Source organism: Pseudonaja textilis, chromosome 1, assembly GCF_049901715.1.
Source record: "Pseudonaja textilis isolate UNSWEBS1 chromosome 1, rPseTex1.2, whole genome shotgun sequence".
NCBI lineage: Eukaryota > Metazoa > Chordata > Lepidosauria > Squamata > Elapidae > Pseudonaja > Pseudonaja textilis.
The window spans coordinates 134,096,165-134,121,159 of NC_141990.1; the positions used below are offsets into that span (position 1 = coordinate 134,096,165).

The following is a 24,995-nucleotide window of genomic DNA, read 5'->3' on the forward strand; positions in this document are numbered from 1 at the left end:
CCATGTGTGGTCCCAGGATGTCACAGCAACCCTAGAAAATAATTGTCTGAAAAATTCGTCTTAAACTGAGCATGTTTCTATACATTACTTATTTCAGACAACCTAATCTGTTTGTGTCTGTTTACTGTGTCAGGTGTATAAACTGAATACATACAATGAGTTTTGGTCCAGGATCAAAACTTCAACAAATATGATTATTTTCTGATACATGTAATAATTTATCTTTCCATCATATTAAAATTATAATTTTATAGCCACTTCAGAAACTTTTGAGAGATATCTCCCAGGTGTTCAGTGGCCTTGAATACTTCTAGACCAGGGGTGTCCAACCTTGGCAACTTTAAGACTTGTGGACTTCAACTCCCAGAATTCCTCAGCCAGCTGCTGGCTGAGGAATTCTGGGAGTTGAAGTCCACAAGTCTTAAAGTTGCCAAGGTTGGACACCCCTGGTCTAGACGTATAGATAAATAAATGGATATGAACTGGCCCAGACTGATAATAGATTTTTTTTATCAAAGAATGAGAATGGACTGGGAGGGCCATAGTATGGGCAATAATTAGGTGTTGATCTATTTTACTTCTAATGTTTGCCAACTACATTTACTACATTGGCCATGACAGATGGAGTAGCCATATGTCACCATGCAGTCCCTACATCACTCTAAATTAAATCAACTGCATCATGAATCTTTCATTGAAAGAATGTTATTATGCAATATCACTCCTGTTGCTAAGGGAAAAGTCTATTGTCTGGAGTCCATTGTTCATGAATCTTCTCAAACTCACGTCTGATTTGGCATGTGGATATTCCAGATTGCTAATTCTGCAGCTTCTGTTATTACAGCACTCTTATGTAAGGGGGCAATCTATTCCAAAGATTTTATTCGTTCTCTAGCTTGTGATGCAGTAAGCTGAAATATCACGTTTATTCTAACCTCCCTCCTTCCCTTTTTCCTCAAGAGACTTGTTGCTGTTATAAAATACTGTTTTATAAGATATTCAGACATATAAAGGTGCTTAAATATACTTCAATATCTCACAAGACAGCAAACACCCTCTTTTCTCATGCTTGGCCTAGAGAGAAGCAGATCTCCAAAATGCTGTTGGACCCAAAGTCCCTTTATGTTTCTTGCTATAGCTGAATCGTTCCCTTTTTTCTTTATATGGATAAGGTTTATTTTTTATTATTTAGCTTGAAAAGAGATTTGAATGAGTCAATATTTTCTATCCCCTAGCTTTCTATGGCAGCACTATCCAAAGTTTCTCTGTGAGGGACACGGAAGGTTTCTAAATAACATATATAGGTAATCCTTGACTTACAGCAATTCATTTAGGGACCATCCGAAGTTACAACGGCACTGAAAAAAAGCGACTTATGACTGTTTTTCACATTTATGACTCTTGCAACATCCCAATGGCCATGTGATCGAAATTCAGCCGCTTGGCCACTGATTCATATTTATAACAGTTGCAATTCAGACAGTTGGCAACTGACTCATTTACAACAATTGCAGTGTCCTAGAGTTGTATGTGATCGCCTTTTGCAACTTGCTGACAAGCAAAGTCAGTGGGAAAGCCAGATTCACTTAACAACCATGTTACTAATTAACAACGGCAGTGATTCACTTAACAACTGTGGCAAGAAAGGTCGTAAAATGGGGCAAAATACATTTACCAATGAAGGAGAATATTTGTAGCTCAGGGTTGAAGTGAGGGGTCCTTGGTGCTCTCTGAGCTTGGTTGTTTTCTTGCAGATGTTTCATTACCCACGCTAGGTAACATCATAAGGGCTAGTAAGGAGTGTGGTTTGCTGTCCAAAGTAATTTATCAACTGTCTTGCTTAGCAACATAAATTTTGGGCTCCATTTTTGTGGTCATAAGTCGAGGACTATCTGTATAAATAAATATAAAATTATATCTGATGTAGAAGGTCACAGGCTATTCTTTGCTAAGACCAAATAGAGCACAGATAGACAATTTCAAGGCAGGGTGGACACCTTTTATCGATGGCCGCATTTTTTTAGGGATAATTTTTCTGGGGTGCCCTATTAAAGGCGGGTGGAGCTGAAGGAAGCAGTGGGCAAATATGAGTATGACCGTACACTCTATTTGAACATTCCATCTTTCTCTCAGAGATGCTTATTCCTCCTTCCCCATTTTTTCCAAATTTATTATAGCCTTTTTTTCTAAGTCAGTTTTTTTTAGAGTGGATGGGACAGTTTATCCTAATATAATCAGTCCAATATTCCATGTTGCTCGTAAATAAACCTTTGTATTCTATTCTTGATTATATAAGTCTAATGAACACCTGTGAGGAAGCTTGTGATTTCCTTTATAAAAATGATCTACTTTATTAACACGTTCAATATTCCAGGTTCACATATGGCTCTGTGGCTCTGTCTCCAAAAGGGAGACCATTGGGGTGTTATTTTTAACTGTGCAGGGTAAAAAAAATGCTTGCGTTCAACTCTGCCCTCAAATTCTTGGCAAGAGGCCCAGCCTGTCACAGGCTGATTATATCACTGAAGAAAGTTGTTTTTGAGACTGAGCGTACAGTTTTGTTTTCCCAGAATCAATAACTTTATGTCTTATGTTATTTGAAACATCTGCACGATTGCCTCATTTATTGTGAAACACCAGCGCTGTTGTCATCCTCAGAGAGAAGGTGTTGTGTGCAATCACAGTTCCTGATCAGGGCCTTTAGAAATATATGCTGCAACTGAGGAATGCAGGCCCTGCTTCAGGATGTAATGTCTTTAAACAAGGCCTAGGACTCTACAATTTCAGCAGAATCAGTTGTGAGGCCTCCTTGGGACTCCTAAATACTGTCACTCCTGATGATCTCAGCTGCCTCCCTGAAGATAAGACCTCTTTAAGAAATAGACTCCAGGAACAACTAGAAATGCTGTAGGACAGGATTATTGGTATCTGAGCTGCAAAAATCTGGAAAATCACTAGAAGGAAGCAAAAATCTTAAAGGTTCTTCATATCTCCTTGGTGTCATCTAGTGGTTCTCGGGATTCTTGAGGGCTAGACTTGGCAACCTCTCTTTTGGAGACAAGAAAGATACCCATCAGTGAAGAGATGGATGAGATGGACTGAAAAAAGAATAGGTTGAAGCTAAGTCAAGATGGAGTTGACATGGAGGAAAAAGTGCTTTGGAATTCAAAGCCACTCTTTTCAGTGTTCCATCACTTCTTTCCTGTGTCATCCATGCTGAATACCATGGAAAATGAAAATGGTAGTTCCCAGGCCCAGCCTTGCTGTCCAATTGCTGTGGTTTCCTATAAACAAGGAGACCACCACTTTGCTGTTAGGACCTTTAAAACAGGGGTCCCAAACCCCCAGGCTGAGGATCCCTACTGGACTGTGCCTGTTGGAAACCAGACCGCCAAAGCGGCATGAGGACCAGGCTGCCAAAGCAGCATGCGGACGTGCCAAGCTTCATTTGTGCAGGATTTAGGTTAGCATGCAAAACCATTCCTTCCTCGTCACCAAAATCACCAAAGCTTCTGCCAGTCCGCAGAATTAAAAAGGTTGAAGATCCTTGCCTTAAAAGAAGAATTATGAGCTGCAAAGTGCAGTACTGCAGGCTACTTCTGCTGATTGCTGGCTACCTGCAATTTGGCAGTTCTAATCTCAAGGTTGACTCAGCCTTCCATCCTTCCGAGGTGGGTAAAATGAGGACCCAGATTGTTGGGGGGGCAATAGGCTGACTCTGTAAAGCACTTAGAGAGGGCTGTAAAGCACTATAAAGTGCTATATAAGTCTAAATGCTATTGCTATTATAGGACACTACTGTATGCCTGCTTCTTAATATTTCTTGGGTAAGAATGAGGCCTTTTAGTACCTCTTATGTAAGACATACAGTGATGCTGAGCACAGGTAAGAGCCTATATATTAGGCTCGACCTTGTGGCAATAGGAGATAATTATTTCTCCACCCTTATTGCATCTCCAGGTAGTCGACCAGCAGCCTGGATTCAGGTAACCATGTTCTTCTTGGGTAAGATGGATCTGCATAAACAAGGCAGGATCCCTGTGAGGAATATTCTCAGCATCTGTCAGAGTCTGGCTAGGAAGACCCCCGCCTGATGTGATGGAAACACAGTTTGAGACTGAGCTGCATTTCAATTTAGGGGCCCTCCTGAATTCATGACTTCTGCTAGAGGAGCAGGTAGCAGCCATAGCTGGGGGTGGGTGGGGTGGCTTTGCAGCTTCATCTAGTTGTACCAATTGTGCCTTTTTCTGGACCGGGAGGCCTTGCTCGCAGTCACTCATGCCTTGGTCACTTCCCATTTGGATTACTTGCAATAAACTCTACCAAAAGTGGCCAAAATTGTGGAAACCTTTTGGGAAAAGTGTATTTTTGAGGTTTGATGGCTAATAACTACCTTTTTTTGGAGTAGTACCATAAAATTGTATATTAATGGAAAGATAATTTAATCAAGAATGTAATGCAACAAAGTTTGTTCAATTTTCTGTAGTCTTTGAAAAGTTATAGCCAAATAACCAGAAAAAGGAAGCACAACTTGCTTAGGTTGATATCAGGTAGCTTTCCTTCATCTGATTGTAGCCAATGAGCATTTAGAGTGTTTGGAGCCAATGAGTGTTTAGAGAGCCAATCAGGTGTCATCTTGTTTTGGCAATGAGCTTGTGAAACATAATAAAATTAAAGAATAGTGCAAAGAGTTGACTAGTCGCCTAGAAACGATGTAAAATAGTATTAAGTGAACAAGGCTACAGTTATAAAGAAATTGGAAGAAAAATTGGTGGAAACTTAACCAAAGGTAGCATTTCTAAGTTTTTGAAGAGGTATAAGGAGACTCGGTCACTACAAAACCACAAAAGACAGGTAAGGATTCGCAACAGCAAATGATGATAAAAGAATTAAGAGACTGTGCCTACGTGTCCGAAGAAAATCATCTGGGTGTATACAAGATGAAATAGTGCAATGCAATGTGAAGTTGGGTGCAAGGACTGTTTGGCACAGACTGCAGGGATTTGGCCTAAAATCTAGAATTCCACGAGAAAAGCCACTTTTATCTCTCAAACAAAGGTTGAAAAGACTAAACTTCAACTGGTCTAGAACGCAGCAGCAAGCACAGTAATAGGACCTCCTAGATTTGCTCATGAAACACCTCTGTTGCACGACTGCAATGACTGTCAGTTTTTTTCTGGGTGCAATTCAATTCACCATTAAAGCCCTGTATGGTACGGAGCCAGGTTATCTGCAGGCATCTATAGGACATTTACCTATCCTACTTGGTCAGATAGGGTGGGAATGCTCCTAATTCTGTCCCTTAAAAATTGCCATCTGATGGGAGCAAGAATGCCTTTTCCACGGCAGCCCCTGCCCTATGGAAGCCTCTCACCATGAAGTTCAGCAGGCTTCTATCCTCTAGGCCTTCCATAAAGCTTTGAAGATCTAGTTTTTCTTCCCCCAAGTTGCTAGGGTACAATTAAATGACTGTACATCACAAGCTGGACCCGGAGCCAGTTTTTTTTTTAATGTCTTAATTTGACAGTTTTATTACTGTTTTTGTTGTTCTTACTTTTGATTGGGAGCTGCCAAGAGTTGGTTACGATGGCTGCTTGTATAAATGTTATAAATTATTTATTTAATTAATTAAGCAAACAAATATGTTCTTGCTGAAACTTATATTGTAGAGATTCAGTTGATAGTTATTTACACCTCCGATTAACTATTGCCATATTTAGCTTTGATGAATGGATATTGGATGATGAATGAACTGTCTGTAGTTAGGGAGCCAACCATTATTTGAGGGCAGGAACAGATGACATCACTTTTCACACTTGTCCTATTGCAGAAAGGGAGCTCCAGGCACATTTTCCTGCTGCAAGGATTGTTTTCTTCTTGCGCTGTTTTTCTTGCTTTGGCAGGCAGCTTTTTACATCTTTACAGGTTAACCCAAAGCAGAGGGTGGAATGACCTTCATTTTCCATGTCTTTCTTCTCAGAGGACTTTCGTTACCTCTCTCAGAGCTACAGAGATTAGGATGCTTCTTTCACTGAGAGAAAATTTCTGGTCTCAAAGCCAAAAGAAGTTAATTACTTATTTTCTCCTGGGCCTTTTTTTTTTTTTAAACTCCAGACCTTTCTTTTACCAGTTCTCAGTGATTTAATTTGCCAATCACTTGAGGTAAAAGTGATTGCAGACTCAGGTGACTGAATAATAGAGAGGTTGGCGGGGAGGGGGAATAGTAATTTTTAGAAAAAAGTTTTCTGCTTGTTTTTGAATGGAGATTATTTTGAATGCAAAACAGGTATTTTAATTACCGATTCACTAAAATTACATGTCAATCTGGGCATCAAGAGATCTTCATCAAGAAATATTTTGGAAATGTAAAAAAGAAATTTTATTTTAAGCTGGTTATTGTGCTTCTGGGTACGGGCATCATTTTGATGCTGTACCTTTGTCTATTTGAATGTAACTTGGAATAGTTACATACTGCATACAAGTAATTCTCAACTTACAACAGTTCATTTAGTGACTGTTCCAAGTTACAATACCACTGAAAAAAGTGATTGTTTTTCACACCTATGACCGCTGCAGCATCCCCATGGTCCTGTGGTCAAAATTCAGACATCTGGCAACTGACTTATATTTATGATGATGGCACTGTCCTGGGGTGATGTGATGCCCTTTTTGCGACTTTCTGACAAGCAAAGTCAACGGGGAAGCCAGAGCCGCTTAACAATTGTAGCAAGAAAGATTGTAAAATGGGGCAAAACTCTTAATTTAGCAACAGAAATTTTGGACTCAATCGTGGTCTTAAGTCGAGGACTACCTGTAGTTTATATACAGGTATGTCAGGGGTGGGATGCTGGGGGTTCGCAGGGATTTGGGAGAGAAGATTCTGTGCAGTTCAGAGCGTCCCCAAATCCCACTCCTGGCTGGCCCCACCCACACCGCCCCAACCCTCCCAGGATTCGCCATGTGGCCCGTTTTGGATGTAAATAAGTGCAGGGTGTGTGCAGAGGCTCAGAGAGGCAGGTCTCTCAAAAAACAGGCCTCCTGGAAGTTTGGGAAGGCTGGAAATGGGCCCATTTCTGGCTTCCAGAGACCCTCTGGAGCCTGGGGAGGCCGTTTTTACCCTCCTGGAGGCTCAAAGAAAGCCTCCAGAGCTCAGGGAGGGCAAAAATGCCCTGCCCGCCATGGTGCAGGAGGCCGAGTAGGCCATGCCCACCATGGCCACGCCCACCCAGCAACTGGGCAGAGAACTGGTTGCTAAAATTTTTGAATTCACCCCTTGAGGTATATATGCATACCACCAACACCAAAAGGAAAGTGGTTGGCCATTGGGTAGAAAGATAGGAAGGATCAGCAGCAGAGAATTGCCCAGTGGGTGGACGTGGTAGCCAGCTCCTTTTCAAGGTGTAGCCAAACCATCTTAATCCAAAAGGTTTTTCTTAACACACTTTAGATTTAAACTATCCTGAGTTTAGGACAGGAGCAGCTGACAAGTGCTGTGTAGATATGCCCTAAATCTGAAGGCGTTAGGCAAATTAAGGCCTAATCATTTTTGCATACTTATTGGGAAGTATGCATATACTTTCAAATAAAGCCTCATGTAAGTGAATAGCACTAAAGGTAGTCCTTGCTTAATGATGGCAGTTGGGGCTGCCGACTCTGTTGCTAAGTGGTACAATCATTAAACGCAACATCACACCACCATGCCGACTTGTGACAGTTGTGTTAGGTGTTAGATGAATTCTGTGTGGTCGCAGCATCCTGTGGTCATGTGATTACCATTTTTGGCATCCCGACGGTTTCCCCATTGACTTTGCTTGTTGGAAGCCAGCAGGGAAGGCTGCAAATGGGGATCACTGCAATTCTGTGACGGCAGCAACTACAAGGAGCGGACATCGGTCCTGTGGTTCAGTATTGTTGTGACTTGAATGTCACTGAATGAGGATTGCCGGTATTCAAAGCAGTAAAACAGATTTTGCTAGTCATGATCACGATGCTAATTGTGTTGCGGCTATACATTAAATATATGTTTGTGTTTTGTAAGGAGCTAATAATACTTAGTTATTACCACTGGAGCATTTTGAAGCTGGGGTGGCATGGTAACAGTGTTTCCACGCCCTGCTTTAATTATTTTCTTGCTTACATTTGTTCTTTCCATCTTAACCTATCGGATGATTTACTGAGTGTTCCAAGTCACATTTAGAAGTTAAATAGAAAATTATCAGACAGATCCTTTTAGGAGGTGGGTGAGGCAGTGCAAAAACTCTCTCCGTAACCTAGATACATTTCTTTAGTGCCATGATTGCATTCCAGAAGGTTTGAGAAGAAGCCTGTCCCTCTGTCCATGTTTTTAATGGCAGCTGTCATCATTTCTCCCTGAAGTCCTGCAGGTTCCCGTTCTTTTAAGCTTTCCCAAAAGCTTTAAAGGAGGTCTTCCCCCCCCCGACCTGGGCCCTGGGACAGTAAAGTTTGAATCTTGGGACTGTATGGGTCAGGGTTACGCACTGACCCACCACGCCTCCTCTGCGTAGAAGGGATTTTAGTATAGTAGTTCCCCCCTGCTGGTTTTGCTGTGCTATTTCTTTGTGATAGTGGTGGAGACTGGTGTTTTTAGTGTTGGATTTTTTTCTTCTTATAGTAATATCTAAAGCAGCTAAAATTTTGATGAGAAGCCAAAAGAGTTGTGGTGGCAAAGTGGTTAGAATGCAGTACTGTAGGCTACTTCTGCTGACTGCCGGCTGCCTGCAGTTCTGCAGTTCGAACCTTACCGGCTCAAGGTCAACTCGGCCTTCCATCCTTCCAAGGAAATGAGGACCCAGATTGTTGTGGGCAAAATGCTGACTCTGTAAACTGCTTAGAGAGGGCTGTAAAACATTGTGAAGTGGTACATAAGTCTAAGTGCCTTTGCTATTGCTAAAAGGTTGTAATTAGCAACTGTGATGCCATTTTACCAGGAAAGGCTAGCTCTGTCTTGGGCAAGAGAGCGTGTCACAAAAGTTGTGTTCAAGGAAAGTTAAGGACTTAGGTGTTGTTGTTGTTTACTGCAAACACCGTATAGCCATTTTGGCTAACCGTAGAAAAGAAAGGAGGGGAAATGCATATTGAGGCTCCATGTTTAGGAAGTATAAATAGAGAATTGACTAATGCTTTACACCCTCATTGTTTATTATTGGTTTAAATTTTTCAATTAGCGAGAGAGGTGATGACGAATGTCTGGATCGGTCACTGCTCATCTCTGCCTACTTTCTGATTTGAGCTCTATGGTAATACACAATTTTCTGATTCCTACACAAGTATTTTTTTTTTTTAATTGTAACCCAGCTTTGAATCAGCTTCTTAACACCTAACACTGGGAGAGATGAGCAAAAAATGCTAGGAATATATACCAAGACTACATTGCTTTTTAGAAATTGTTGTCTCATGTCATTTTCTTAATCTGCTTTGGGATTAAGCCTTAAATTGGGATGGGATAACTCTTGAAAGCAATGGTGAAGAAACTGGATAGAAAAAGCATGGAAGCTATTATTGTTGTTAGAATTGCTGTTATTTAAATTTATTTTGAACTTGGTATTACAGAAGATTCCAGAGAATACCATGGATAGCGAAGAACACAAGCAAATGGATTATAGAACAAATCATTCCAAAATCTTTAGTGAAATCCCAAATGATTAGGTTAAATGTTTATTTTGTACACATTAAAGAAAGACCTAGCTCCCTTGAGAGATGCATCATGCTGTAAAAAGTGGAAGAAAATAGAAGAAGAGAAAGACCTGCAGCAAGATTGACGGAGTCAATTACTGCATTGATTGGTGGGCTTTGGGGAGCCCTGAAAGGCCAGAGTGGGGCAGATCATCCTGGAGAAGGTCTATCTTGCTAAGCATCAATACTGACTTGAAGGCACATAAGCAAAGAATCAATGAATCAGCAGTATATAAATATGGTACTGAAGTTGTAAGAAAATATTGGGACAAAAAGTGAACGTCAACCCTTTGGGGTATTAGTGCTGATTTGAATATCGTGTTTCTCCAACAATACGCCCCCCCCAATAGGAAGACCCAGCATGTTTTCTAGGCATAAAATGAAATTAAGCCCCTCCCCCCAAATTTAGGTCTAGTTTAAAACCTTTCAAAATTGGTGGGGGAAGGCAGGGGGAACTTGCCATTAGGAGTGCCCCGCGGGCAGCTACGCCTCACCATCAGCCGCTCCTAACAGCCAATCATGGTGGAGCACGGAGGGCTCCCTTACCCCTCCTTTACCCGGGTCATCAGGCGGGTGGCATCAGCGTGGATGTCCGGCAGCGTTTCAGCCGCTTCTCAAGCCTCCATAGCTTCCACGGTTCCCACCGGTGCCTGCGCCTCTCCCCGCCAATGCCGTCTCCAACAACAGCGTCTGAGTCGCTCCCGCTTTCCTCCCGTCTCCATAACAACAGGGGAAAAAAAAAGATTTTGAGGTACCTGGGAGCGCTGCGCTCTGCATTTAATCCCGAGCGGCTGGGTGGGCGTGAGAAGAGCCGAGCAAGTGTCTCTGCTGCTGTTACCCTTGGTGCTCTAGCCTCGGGCTCTGCAAGTTTGCAAAAGTCCCAGTGCACAGCCCGTTCCTGCATTCCAAGCGCCCAGGCCGAGCTGCAGCTGTCCCTCTCTCACCAGCGCTGTCTCCAACAACAGCAGCAGCAGTGGCGGGAACCGTGGAAGCGTTTCAGCCGCTTCTCGGGTGGAGGAGCCACCTCTGTAACTTGCTGGAGCACCAAGGGTAGCAGCAGCAGAGACGCTCGCTCGGCTCTTCTCACGCCCACCCAGCCGCTCGGGATTAAACCAAAACACAGCGCATGGCGCTCCCAGGCACCTCAAGATCTTTTTTTCCTGTTGTTACGGGGATGGGGGAAAAGCGGGAGCGACTCAGATGCTGTTGCTGGAGACGGCGCTGGTGCGTGGGGGGGGAAGAAATTAATTCACCCCCGAAAAGACGTCCTAGCTGTTTTTTCAGGGCTCAAAAAAAAAAAGAAAAAAAAAAGACCCGGCCTTATTATATGAGAAGCACAGTATATCTTATAACTTACATTCTTCAATCTAGATGGGCTGTCTCACATTCAGAGTTATCTATAGATATGTACAAGAGGGGCATAAAGCAGACCTCTCTGCTAGCTTGAAGATGACAATTTGACTTAGGTCAGTTGCTTTTTCTTTAGATTTTTACCCTGCCTTTTTTATATACAACTCAAAGAGGCAAACATATGAACACTTCTTCCTCCTCCTATCATCCCCACAACAACAACAACCCTGTAAGGGTTGGGCTGAGAGAGAGAGAGAAAGAGTGTGTGTGTGTGTGTGTGTGTGTGTGTGTCACTGGTCCAAAGTCACCCAGCTGGTTTTTCATGCTTAAGGTGGGACTAGAATTCACAATCTCCTGGACTCTTGCCTGGTGTCTTAATCACTACATCAAATTAACTCTCATGTCACTTTATTTAAATAATATATACATACTTATCAGCCAAGCATATGCTAAATGGTAGCACTTACTTGACCTTAGCTGATTCTGAAATGCAGCGTTGGATGTGATTATTGTTTGGGAACTCATCAAAACAAACAAAACAAAACCAATTTTGGTTTATGGACTCAATAGGATTCAAAAATTTTCATCCACTGTAGTACGGAAGAGGCAGGTAGGTATCTTTTCACAAACACAAGCTTGTCAAACGTATGCCTGAATCACTATCCTTAAACTCTCCCAACTGAGTTTAGAAGTACCCCTAGATGAAAGTATTGCTCTCTGGAAGGGAGTTACAGTACCTGATGATCTGATCTTGAACGGGGAGAACTGGAAATCTGCTTTCCTCAGGAATAAGTCCTCAAATAAATGGCCCATTTTTTCCTTTTAATCAAAATAGCCAAATCCAAAGGGTTTTGGAATGTATGATACTAGGAAAAGACCAGTGCTGGATTAATCCGAAAAGAAAGGATCTTTATTTTAAGAAGGCAACAAAGGATATGTTTTAGAAAAATATGTCATCTGTTTTTAAGCTACACGAGGCTGGGAACGGCCTATTAAAACTAATTATCATTAACTTGAGTAAGCAATAAAGGCAGGCAGAGGAAGGAAGAATACAGATTAATGCTATGCCAGAGAACACAAGTAGCACCCAGAAGAAATAAGAAATCCTTTACACACCTGTCTATACTTTCCCTGCCAAATTTATCTTACTGGTTTCGATCCCCTCAGGATTTCTAGGTATTGGGCTTAAATTTCTAGGCCTAGTTAGACAAAATATATTTCCCAGCCAAGGCTCCCAGAGAGCCAAGAACTTTCTCGTTTCCTTTCCCCTCATTTGTCTTCCCCTGGAAGGAGGCAATGGCTGTCTTTGCAGAATATTTAAAAGTCCCCAGCTAGCCAGCAGATGATTTATTTTATCAATTACAGATAGTCTTGATTTACAACCACAATTGAGCCCAAAGTATCCATGCTAAGCAAGGCAATTGTTAAGTGAGTTTTGCCCCGTTTTAAGGCCTTTTTGCCACAGTTGTTAAGTGAATTGCAGCAGTTGTTAAATAAATCATGCAGCCATTCAGTGAATTTGGCTTACCCCATTGATTTTGCTTGCCAGAAGTTGGCTGGGAAGGATACAAATGGTGGTGACATGACCCCAGGACACTGCAACTGTCATAAATACATGCCAGTTACCAGGCTTCTGAATTTTGATCACATGATCGTGGGAATGCTACAACAGTCGTAAGTGAGAAAACTGGTCATAAATCATTTTTTTCAGTGCTGTTGTAATTTCAAACGGTCATTAAACAAATGGTAGTAAGTTGAGGATTGCAAGCCTCTGGCCTTTTATGGTGTCCTATTGATACTTCCATCTCTGCAAATTGTTGATATTAATTCAGTATTTTATCTTATATATTTTAGTACAAGTCTTGATAGTTCTGCAGAATGGCTCCCAGTAGTCTCTCATACTGTCCTGTGTTGCTGTAGGATGGTTAATTAAAGGATGTTCAGATCAAATTACTTCCTGAGTGTATGTACACTATTAAGGTAGTAATTTCACATTGTGCTTACTTAAGGCTCTTATTTTTGAATATAGATTAGCAGCTGCCTCGAAGATTGTGAAACTATTACACCAGTATTAAAAAACAACATATGAAATGGCTAAGCCTAGAAATTAGGAAATTGTGAGTTCTAGTTCCGCCATAGGCATGAAAGCTGGCTGGGTGATTTTGAGCCAGTCAACTCTCTCTCAGCTCAGCTCAACTCACAGGGGTTCTTGTTGTGGGGAAAATAAGGGGAGAAAGGAGGATTACGTATCCCAAGTTACTTATAAAGTACTAAAGGTGGGATAAACATGTAATAATTCAGCCCTGGAAGCCTCTGCAAAAAATTATTGATAACGGCACTTTTAACCAGAATTCATTCTATTTTATGATAGTTTAAAAGGGCTCATTTTCTTTCCTCTATTTCATAGTATAGATATAAAATAATAAATGCATGTACACCCAGCTTCTGGATATCAACAGAACTTTATTAAAAAAGTTATGATGGGGTGTAGTCCAGAGTTGCAGGAGGGAGGGGCTCTTTCTCAGGGACCAAAGACATAACATAGCTCAGAATCCTTGGTATGTAGGAAGATGGTGTAGGCCGACACCCCCAAGTTGTTTATTGACTACTATATATATCTAATAGTTATACAGATAACTGCTTTAAACTGGCAAGATTCTGTTTGCAGTTGAACAACAATAAAAACTTCTCTGAAGTAAAAGTCTGTAGAGATCTAAAAAGTTCTCTGAGGTAATTTCTCATGTCATTCTTGGTGCCTTGGGTCTGACAGATTCAATCTCTATTTAGTACAAGATGTAAGGCAACACTTTGTTCTTTATGCAAACAGTGTAGTTGACACAGTATGGATGACAATGATGGATCAAAATGTCATGAATGTAGAAAGTATAGCCATATAAAAATACATTAATCTAAAGTCATATATTGAGGACTCAATGGCTACATGGGATGGCGGTGGGATCCTTGTGAAATGGAAAGGCAATCCATGTGATATAAAGGCATTTTTAAGTATTAACTCTTTAGAAAAATCATCTTGGAAAGTTGCAAATAGTCAGCTGTGTTGACTCAATCAATATAGAACTATCACAGGTGCAAAATAAAACCTTAGGTCCATGCTTATGCAGATATGTCATGGTACTGGCTTATTATGAGTAGATAAAACTTCTGACGTTGCATTGCTTCTGGTTTTTTCTTTTCTTTTCTTTCTAAAGCATCCTTCTGTGCCATATCTCAATTGTTTAAAAGATCTGCCAGTTCTCAGGAATCACTCTCAAAAGCACAGGAGGTTGCAAGAGACATGGAAAATTGCCCAAATAGGGATGCTCCATCATAAGTAAGCAAAACTGATTTCTACTGCAATAAAATCACCAGTCTTTCAGCTCAGGATATTTGCTTTTTTTTTTTAATCTGGTGGGACACCCCTATTGGTCAAGTAGAGAAAGGAGACAATTTTGCTGGTCTTCCCCCCTATATTTTGAATAGCAAGATTCTTCAAATCAGTGTTGAAGGTGACTTTGGAGTTCTAAGTAGAAAGCCATTCAATAATTTGCTGAAAAAAATTTGCAACCAACTCAATGGTCTCATAGAGAGGAGCTGAAAGGTGTGGCAGACATCTTAGGATATCCCTTTCTATAGATTTTCACAAGGAAACTAATAAAGAGGTGCACATGTAGCTGTGGTAGAGATGGAAAACTTCACACTTCCACAGATAAGAGTGCTGTCCCTTTTAAATAATTACTATGTCACTATGGTGTTTAACGAAATATTTATCTTGAATTTTAGATTCCACTGATGAAAGATCCTGGCTGGATCAGAGATGTCTGGACTCGTAATGTCAATGTAAGTATGTTCTTTTTACATTTGTAAAAAAAAAGAAAAGAAAAAAAGGCTCTACAGATTTTACTCCGCTAATTGTTGTCCACCACAGGGGATGATGCTCATCTCTGTTTCAAGGCCATTGGGCCAGCACTGTCCAAAGACATTTCCATGGTCATGTGTCCAGCATGACATCATGGAACTCTGTTAACCTTCCCAGCAAAGTGGTACCTATTTATCTACTTGCATTTACATGCGTTCAAACTGCTAGGTTGGCAGGAGCTGGGGTGAGGACAGGAATTCACCCTGTCATGTGGCCCTCAGATCTTGAACCTGGGCTGAGGGCTTTCCATCTGACAAGCCCGGCATCTTAACTGTTGAACCACTGTACTGCCTCTTCTTGTTTCTTGGCCTTTTGGCTAAGTTCATATGTAGTATCTGTTCTTATCAGTTTAATATCTGACTTCAAACATAGATATTCAAAAAGTCATGGTGGAAGGATTTTACCATACTCATCATGCCTGGAATGTCCCGATTCCCACAAAACATGTCATCATGTTACATTCATAAACAAGGTAGATTAAAATCTGAAAATCACCATGAGTCTCCCAGACTCCTTCTCCTTTAACAGGTCAAAGTTATCTAAATTATTCATCTTAGTTACCTGATTTGACTCCTATATAGGTCGATTAGTTCCTCAGTACAACCACAATTGTTTTGTCACGGCTCAGAAATGAAGGCTCTCAAAGAGCTAGTAGCAACATCTGTTCTTATGTTACACACTTCATCCAGAAGTACAGCCATAAAGATTTATGTCAATCAGTACATAGCAGATATTGAGGTCCGTACATTGTAACATTGTTGAAGTGGAGAAATACTGATGTGTTCATCAGAAAGGAAAAACTTTATATGTCAGCAAATTTGTGCCTGTCTTAAAAGTCAACAATAATATTTTGAATTTTCTGGATCAGGCTTTAAGTTATATGAGAAGATTTATATTAAAAGGTACTGAAAGAGAATTATCAGCAAGCAAAATTAGATTTATTTTTTTTATTTATACTCTGGCTTTTTCCTAAAAACTCAAAAGGGTTGGCATAAAACTGGCTTGTTAAAAGTGGAGTTAAATGTGGGCCTAGTATCTTAACAGCGGTACCACGCTGGATCTCATGGGTAACTTTTGACCATCATTGTTTAGTACCAGTAATAATTCTTCATCTTCAATATTGAAAAAGTACTTCACCCAATATTTCACTCAATATATGGCTGCCAAATCTTTGCTGGACTTCTAAAAGATGCTCTCACACACCACCATTACTGAAATCTCACAGGATTTAGCAGTCTTCTTTCTAAATTGGGACTTGGGGCAGCGTAGAATCAAACAAGATGCCTATTCCTTTCATAACAATAGTAGCTGAATAGTAACTGAAATTGAACACTCTTGCTTAAAATAGTAAGAGATTAGAACAGGCTGTCAAAATAGGAGACTAACTGCAACCTGGATTTCTTATGTGGAATTGGATTTGGAAAGGCAGAACTCTAATGTCATATTGTGTTTACTTTTCTGAGGAAATTTTACAATGAATAAGACATAAGGATTGAATTTAGAGAAACAGAGTGTCTAGAATCAATCAGACCAAAATACTTTCAGATATATAGAAAGTGCTGAAAGTGGAGGGTGGGGAGGGAAAGATTGTGAAAATAAAAATGGACATTGAACAATTCAGGTGGATGTTAAACATTAAGACAAAAATAACATCAACTAGCACAAAAATTGCAATAGCAAGAAGCGGCTGATGGCTTTGAGTTCTTGAGCTCAAATAGGAAATTAATCCTAATTTAGTGCTGTGTCCTTTAAGTGGTAGCAGCTCTTCAGTGTCTCAAATTGAAAATATGCAAAATAGCCATTTTAATGTGCAACCAAACCATGAGGCCAGAAGTCACCTTTCTGCAGGCATTATTTTTTTCTGCAGTAAAGGCTGGTGGTTTAAAATATGCTAACAGTGCTTGATAAACCAGGATAATCAAACATCTAGAAGGCTAGCAATCTAGCTAGTAATATTGGGTAAGGATGCTCGTGCTGCCTTATCCTGGACAATGCTAAAGGAAGCATTCCCTCTTCCACCAGATGAGCAAGGGGTGTGGCAATGTGACACCTGCATGACAACCTCTTGGAACGTTTGCTTGGCCATACTTAGATTAGAGAATGTGGAGGTAATGGAGGCAGAATGAAGAGGTCATCCGAGGAGCCAATATGTATACAAATACTATTTCCGCAGATTTCTGGGTAGGACTTGGATATTCTTTTGCTAAACGGGTTTACTCTGGAGAATATGAATGGGTACTAGGAAGTTGGGGTGGTGGTGTGTGAAGTTTCTATTGATCTTAAACTTGCAAGGCTATTTAAAAGGTTGGATTTGGATCAGAGAAACATATGTACAACTTCCACTCAGAGCGAAGCTCACTGAGTAACCTTGTCTACTGATCTTCTGCCAGTATAATCTATGTTTAAATATTGCTGTGATGATAAAATGGCAGAAGAAACAAAGAACCTGTCTTTTAATTCTTTAGAAGTAAGAGATAGCAAAGACATCTGTTGCTTGCCAATTGGCAACTGTGGGTATAGTATGCTGGAAATGCCTGCTTACCACTTTAGGATGGGCTATTAAGGCAAATAAATAACATTCTACGGGTTTTTTGTTTAAATATGTAACTTTATTAAAGAACAGAATACAAACAATACAAACTTTGAATTGAAGAGAAAAAGAATAAGAAAAAGTATTAAAGAAACTGGGGGAAAAAGCCCAAATTCTTAATTGCAAAGCTCTTTACCTACACAGGCGCAAGATCTCTAGACAGATATAAACAAATTACGTAACTGACGTAACCTTGCATGTGAAACTCCCCTGAATCAACTTTTTTTTTGCGCACAGTGTGTCAAAGAGAACAAGACTGAGGCCCATAGATCTAGAAACTCGTTTCTGAGGCAGAGGTAAAAAAAATATCTGGAGAGAACAAATTATGCGAGCATAATTTTGTGCAGCCTAATAAAGTGGCAGAAAGCACGTTAAACCAACTGTCTGGATGTATCATATTGATCTCTTAATGAATCCTGAACATTCTCTTTTATTCAGGACTCTGAATTCCCACTGAATTCTATGGGATATTTTCAGGTAAATGTGTACATAGGACCCTTGTAATTATAATTAGTTTAAATGTTAGATATTACCACTTCGGTTATATTAATAGATAGCTATTCTTGGTTGTAATTTTAAATATATCACACTTAATATAATGTTAGTGTTTACATTAAAATTTAATATAGGCTGCATCCTGGGTTTCACATATTATTGTTTTACAAATGTATTTTAACTCTGACTTAAATTTTATTTAGTATCTTTGACTTCAATAAATTGAACTGAATTATTGATTGATGTACATATGATTATATCACAAAGCTGGCATAAATCCTGTGCACTCTTAGAAGGGTAGTAGGCTTGAAATTGTGTTTCTAATCTTTATGACTTAGATACTTTGAAAATATGATTGTGTTATTATCATTGCAACTAGAACCCAAAAGATAAATTGATGGATGGTTTTGAGCACATATATAGGTTTTCCTGCAATAGGTATGGTTGGGTAAAACACAATATAAGGAGTGTCAAAATCTTTGTACATTTTATTTTCATTGTATCCCAAGTACATAAGTAACAAAAGATAAGTTACAGCCAAATTGTAATGAATGAACTGAAGGACCAATATCCAATCCATACTTCCTTGGAAGTGAATCCTATTAAAACTTCCTTGGAAGTGAATCCTATTAAAACTAAGTAAGCCCTGCTTCCAAATTACTATAGTACAGGAACTGACAACCTCTCTCTTTTCCAAAAAACACTTCAACTGTTTTTGAATTGCTGTTAAAGATATAAATGTATTTTTAAGTAAGTAAAACTGAGGTATCCAAGTAAATTAAATGGGATTCCTATGAATAAACGGCACCACTAGGAGATATAGTCAGGAATTAACGCAACCATGTAATAGTTGGTTGAAACAGAGGATAGTAAAGGAAAAGGAATTTTCAATAATGTTTCTGAGACATTTCAAAGGTTTTAAAATGTTTCTTCCTATTCTGGATTTTATTTATTTACTAGACAATTTTGTTCCCAGATAGCTCAATACCTACAACAATGGCAGAACTTCTAATATACTTGAATAGTTCTTAAAAATTTAGGAAGATATAACATAATCAAATATCAGGAATTGATCACAGCAAATATTTTAAAATATTTTGTATTATTTATTTATTGAATTTATATTGCCTCCTATTTGTTCATGGCGACTCATGGCTAGCAGAATGTAAAATATATTATATATATTATATTAAAAAATAAAATAAAATAAAAACTAACAACAAGAATCAAATAAATTAATAAAGTACAATAGAACAAAATCTGGGGAAAACTAAATATCATTATGATGATTTTATGTCATAAAATGTTTTACAAACTTAGCCAAATTTTAATTTCACGGGAGTCGGAATTTTGGGCACATTTGGTAAACCCATTTGAAGCATCTTGTTTGAAAAAGTTTTACCCTGTGATGCACCTTTTGCCCAGTTAAAAGTTACAGACAGAAGAGTTTTAGTATTGTAGTATATGGATAGATTTAAAACATTTGTATTGCTAGATTTTAGCCATCTCAAGCTGTCTGGCTAAATTCAGCCAGACTTTAGATGGCTTGCAGAAAATTCAATAAAACCTAATAAATAGAACAAACACCCCCCACCCCACCCTATAAATGGATAAGCAAAACATTAAAATGGTGATCTACACAAAAGTTCTACGGCATCCAAGCAGGGCTCCAATACATTATGACTTCTTCATGGAAGAACCTTGACAGCCTTTTTAGAGGGCAGTAAAGCTGCAGGAAAGTTCGTTCTATATAAGACTTCTTCTATGACCAAAATCAAAGGACTGTTAAGAATTCGAAAAAAACTGAGGTCATCATATAGAAAACATGAACATTTTACAAATAAAATATAACTGCCATGTTAATGGAATATTATACTGGGGAGAAGATATTTCTTTCCTTCCTTCCTCCTTCCATTTCCCCTCCCTCTCTTCCTCTTTCTTATTAGATAGTTCTGAGAAAAACTTACTCCATCATGCCTTAATGTTATTATTTAACACAGGGCCTCCCAAACTTGGCAACTTTAAGACTTGTGGACTTCAACTCCCAGAATTCTCTGGCCAGCATAGCTGAAGTCACAAGTCTTAAAGTTGCCAAGTTTGAAGACCTCTGATTTAGCATTACGATAATTTAGCTGCTTGCAAAACAAGTATCACATGCAAATGACAGAAAGTCATAACGTACCATGCAACTTAATTGGTGTTCCACCTTTGATTAGGATGAATTGGTATCAGAAGTTCACAAATATGAATACAGGAGATGTACTCTAATCAAAGCAATGCTATCAGGTTTTAAAGCAATAATATATAACAAGTATAGAAACCAAAGAAAATGTTGTGCATCCAGAAATCGTCAACTTCGTGAGTTGGTCCTTTTTTTTTTCTTTTTTGCTGGATAGCGCAGCAAGGTTTTGATTAGGATCCTACATGCTCTCTCTTAGAGGTTAATGACTGTATACTGAATAAACAGAAGTCTGACAAGGTTAGATCAAGGATATTGCACTGATGCTTCTGATCATGATGTTTCATTTATAAGTGATAACTTTGATGCTCAGTGAAAGGTTTATTAGAATCTCAAAGTCAACTTCAAGGCTTTCAAAAGGATGGGCAAAGTTTTGCCTGGCAGATATTCTGGAAACCCTTTCCTTTCCTTTCCTCTCTTTGCTGTTGTGGTATGCCTTTTATCGAAGAAAAACAAACAAATCAACACCCAAATCTAGATGCAGATGATAAGAATGAATGTGATTTGACTGACGAAAAATCTTATTGGATGGAACCGTCATAAATTCCCAATGTTAAAATATTTTACAGTACTTCCAGAGTTTGAAGTATGTAGCAGCCTTTTATTAACCATATGCAATGGACCTCGCTTTGGATGGATATAGCTTGGCCAAATCATTTTTAAAACGTCTAATATATTAAACCAAGCCTTTCTTATTAAGCAACCAGATAGAGGGCCATGGATTTGTTTTGTTTTTGTAAGCACGAATATTGAGCAACTCTCAATAATATACTTTTTTTTAATTGGAAAGTGGGATGATAACGAATCTCCATTGCTTCATCACTCATAAAATACAGTGGTCCTCGCTTAACCATCACTCACTGAGCAACCATCTGAACTTGTGGCAGTATTGAAGGAGTGGTACGATTGGTCCTCAAAATCCCAACAACTGCAGTGCTCCGCAGTCACATGGTCACCATGTTCAAGCTTCTTTGATGGCTTCTTACAAGCAAAGTCAGTGGGGAAGCCAGCAGGAGGTCTCAAATGGAGATTAGATGACATCCTTGCTTAACTAGCCATGATTATTTGCTTAGCAGTGGAAGTCACGAAGTCTCAGTTCAACTGATGCACAACATTGTGTTTTACTACTGTGTAGCTTAGGGATGGAAATTCCAATCCCAATTGTTGTCATTAACTGAGAACTACATGTGCAACATTTCTATAACCCCAACAAGGGGACATTTGGGTTACTCACTGCATGCCTGCCAAACCCCAGAGTCAATCTAGATGAGGGCCTTACACAAAAAGGAAGAACAGGATAGCTGGAGACCAATTAATAACACACTCTCCCAATTCTACTTTATGAAGAATACTGCAGAAATTAGTCAGGAGTCAGTAACTGAACTGAAGGCACACACATACAAAATTCTCCCTAAACATATGGGAATATTACTGAGTTTTGCTCATACTTGACTGAAGGTATCGCGTGCATTTTCAGTCTTAGGAAATGTTGGAGGTGAATTATGTGCTAATGCTGAATCACAATGTAAACTATGACTCATGTAGCTGGTACCACTGTTGTGTGTATGACCACCTTTTCTATTTTTTCTATTTTTACCAATTTTATTTGATACAATTAATATCAATATATTTGACATTAAAACCATATGCACCTAAATGCAATAATGGTTTTAACAAACCTTATAATCTGTTGCCATTGTACAGGTAGTCCTTGATTTATGACCACAACTAAAACCTGAATTTCTGTTGTAAGTTGCTGTGGTTGTAAGTCGAATTAGATCTGAGTTTAGGACAATTTTTACAGCAGTTATTTAGTGAATCCAGCTCCCCCAATGGGCATTTTTGTTACTTTTTTTGACACAAATTGGTGGAAAAGATCACTAATTGTGATCATGTGACATCAGAATTCTGCAACTGGTCATAAAGGTGAGCCAGTTGCCAAGTGCCCCAATTGTGATTGCAAGACTGTGAGAGTGTGAGGCTACGAAGTGCAAATACAGGTCATTAGTCACTCTCCGAGGCCATCATTAACTTTAAACCATTATTAAACAAATGGTCGTAAGTCATATTACTCGTATACTACTTTATTTCATTCATAAGGCCACCAATTTCTCACCATCCTTTGGGCAGCCTACAGAAATTAAAAATCCAATATTTAAAACAATAACTAATAATGCCTGAGGTAAATAGCACAAACCAATCATAAAACCACCACAACAATAAGAGGCTAATCTCTGAGACCAAGTGGCTAGAGAAACAGCCATGTCTTCAGAGCCTCATGAAAGGCCAATAGGGTTGGAGCCATCTGGAACTCTGAGAGGATGCTGTTCCACAAGGCATTGCTACAGAGAAGGCCCAACTCCTTGGCCCAACAAGACCCCCTTGTTTAATAGAGAGGATGTAGAACATGCCTACTCTGCTAGATTTGGTGGGGTGAGCAAAAACAATGGGAGAAAGTTCATTCCACTAGAAGTGTACCCCCATGCCAGACGGGGCTTTATAGGTGACAACCAGCACTTTTAATTGCCCCAAGTTGGCACTGCGTATCAAAATAACCAGACACAAAGATAGTTCCCCCTCCACTATCACTCTGCTAATGAATTCCCACAACACTGTCTTACATGCTGGGATGTCAAACCACCTAGTAGAGCTGTATTACTATTACTGTTACTATTACCCTTCTCATCTTTCCTATGACCTAGCTTTTTTATTAGGTATTAAATTAGGTAACATAACTTTTCAGTGAACACAGCTTCCCCATTGACTTTGCTTGTCAGAATATCGCAAAGGGTGATCATATGACTGATGACACTGCAACCGTCGTGAGCCAGTTGCCAAGCAACTGAATTTTCATCACTTGACCACGGAGATGCTGCAATGGTTGTAAGTGTGAAAAATGGTCATGTCACTTTTTTCAGTGCCACTGTAACTTCGAAAGGCCATTACGTGAAGTGTTGTAAGTTGAGGACATTCTAATTCTATTCTAAATTTATTTGTTTATATCTTGCCTTTGTTTTTATAAATAACTTATCATGAACATACCTAATATTCCTTCCTCCTCTTATTTTCCTCACAACAGAGTGGGTGGGATGAGAGAGAGTGGTTGGCCCCAGATCACCCAATCAGCTTTCATATTTAAGATGGAACTGGAACTCACAGTTGGCTAGAATGGAGCAACTGAGCAGGGAGGAGGTTGCCAAAAGGACAGCCTGAATCCTTGGTAACTTGGAACATTCTGTCTTCAGACAGTGACAGGTGCAGGAGTGGAATAGTTTGGATCAATTTGGTTATTGTAATTTGTCAAGGTGTGGGTGAAAACCCCAACCAAGCTGTGGCTTAGGTCGTACACGACTGACACAAGTGGTTTTCAAAAGTCTGTTGTGAGAAAAGCAACTCTGCTGCCTGTTGTTTGCGTCTTTTCACGGACCTCTGCATCTCTAAATAAAACCCATATGAAAAGGTTACGGTAAATCATCAGTGCTGACTCATTCGAAGGGAACTAAACCCTGTAACATTACCCTGGGAATTTGTCACCTTTTGAGGAAGCAAAGAGCTAACTACCGAAATGCAATCTCTTGCTCTCAATCCTTTTAGCTATTCTTACTTGATAATTCCTCTACCCTTTAAGTGGAGTGTCAGGGCTCTGGCAGCTACCCCCATTTAAATCATGAGTCTTGAGCCAAACTTCCAAAACTTAAAAAGGATTTATTGGGAGTTAAAATGCCAGCACTGCCTGGATGTTAGCCAACTCCAAGACACATCATTCATTGTCACTCTTGACCCTGGTTTTCCCCCTGGGTGTATTGTAATTCATATTCTCCAATGGGACATATCCATAGCCAAGAGTCATCAATCATGCTCTCCAATTAGAATTTTGCACAGCAGAAACTTCAGTCGCCTAGTTATTATCTTTGAAAACATTTATGGAAAGCAAGCTGTTGAACTGCCCCTCCCACTTTCTGCAACTCTAAAAGACCATAGAAATATTTTATGAGTTGACATGGAGCAGGAGTTAAAATCGAGTTCATCCAACCAAACCATTGTTTTTTTCTTTCTTCTTTTCTTGTCCTCTTGTAATTCAATACTTTTGACATTATCAGAGTTCACCTGGGAACGGTAACTTCTTTCCAAGACATAGGAAGTCAGTCAGGATTGGTGGAAGGAAATCCAGTTATTGGGATTTAAGGAGAAATATGTGGGAACCAAGGGAAGGACATTAACTATCGGAAAAGAAAACAGGAAAACAGGATCATCTCACAAATGGGAAAAACTTCAGGGACTCACTAGGACAGAGAGACAGATAGACAGAAACACAAACACACATATACACACACACACACATTGTTTAATATGTATATTAAATAAAGACAAGCCCAACCAATTAACCAGGATCATCCCACAAATGGGAAAAACTTCAGTAGATAACTCAGGGAGTCACTAATATAAGTCATGATTTTAAATAAAGACAAGCCCAGCCAATTAACCAGTCTGCAATAGGAATTCCAGGAAGAGCTTACTACTTCAACAAAATATGGACTAAGGAATATTTACTATTTCTTAAGATTCCCACCTAAGGAATCAGGCAAGAGAGCTACTGTATTTAAATATGTTTATACGTCCTCTTTGATTTTTACAATAAACAAGATAGCTTTGGGAAGTATGTGGGAGATAGAATTTGTTTTCTGGATTTAAATGGTTTGCAAGTGAAACTG

At 39.4% G+C, this 24,995-nt stretch overlaps 1 protein-coding gene and 1 pseudogene across 4 annotated transcripts in view; both read left to right on the forward strand.

Moving 5' to 3' along the window:
- Positions 1 to 24,995, forward strand: part of LPIN1 (lipin 1) — a 111,220-nt gene that overhangs the window by 27,175 nt on the left and 59,050 nt on the right. For 3 of the 4 annotated variants that reach the window (XM_087917282.1, XM_087917292.1, XM_087917299.1), the window contains exons 2-3: positions 14,824 to 14,880; positions 17,988 to 18,026. In XM_087917282.1, coding sequence (XP_087773408.1) covers positions 14,824 to 14,880; positions 17,988 to 18,026 — 96 coding nt within the window. The remainder of the gene's footprint in view (positions 1 to 14,823; positions 14,881 to 17,987; positions 18,027 to 24,995) is intronic. The other variant, XM_087917286.1, reaches the window with a different exon arrangement.
- On the forward strand, positions 15,256 to 15,368 carry LOC113433015 (U2 spliceosomal RNA; annotated as a pseudogene).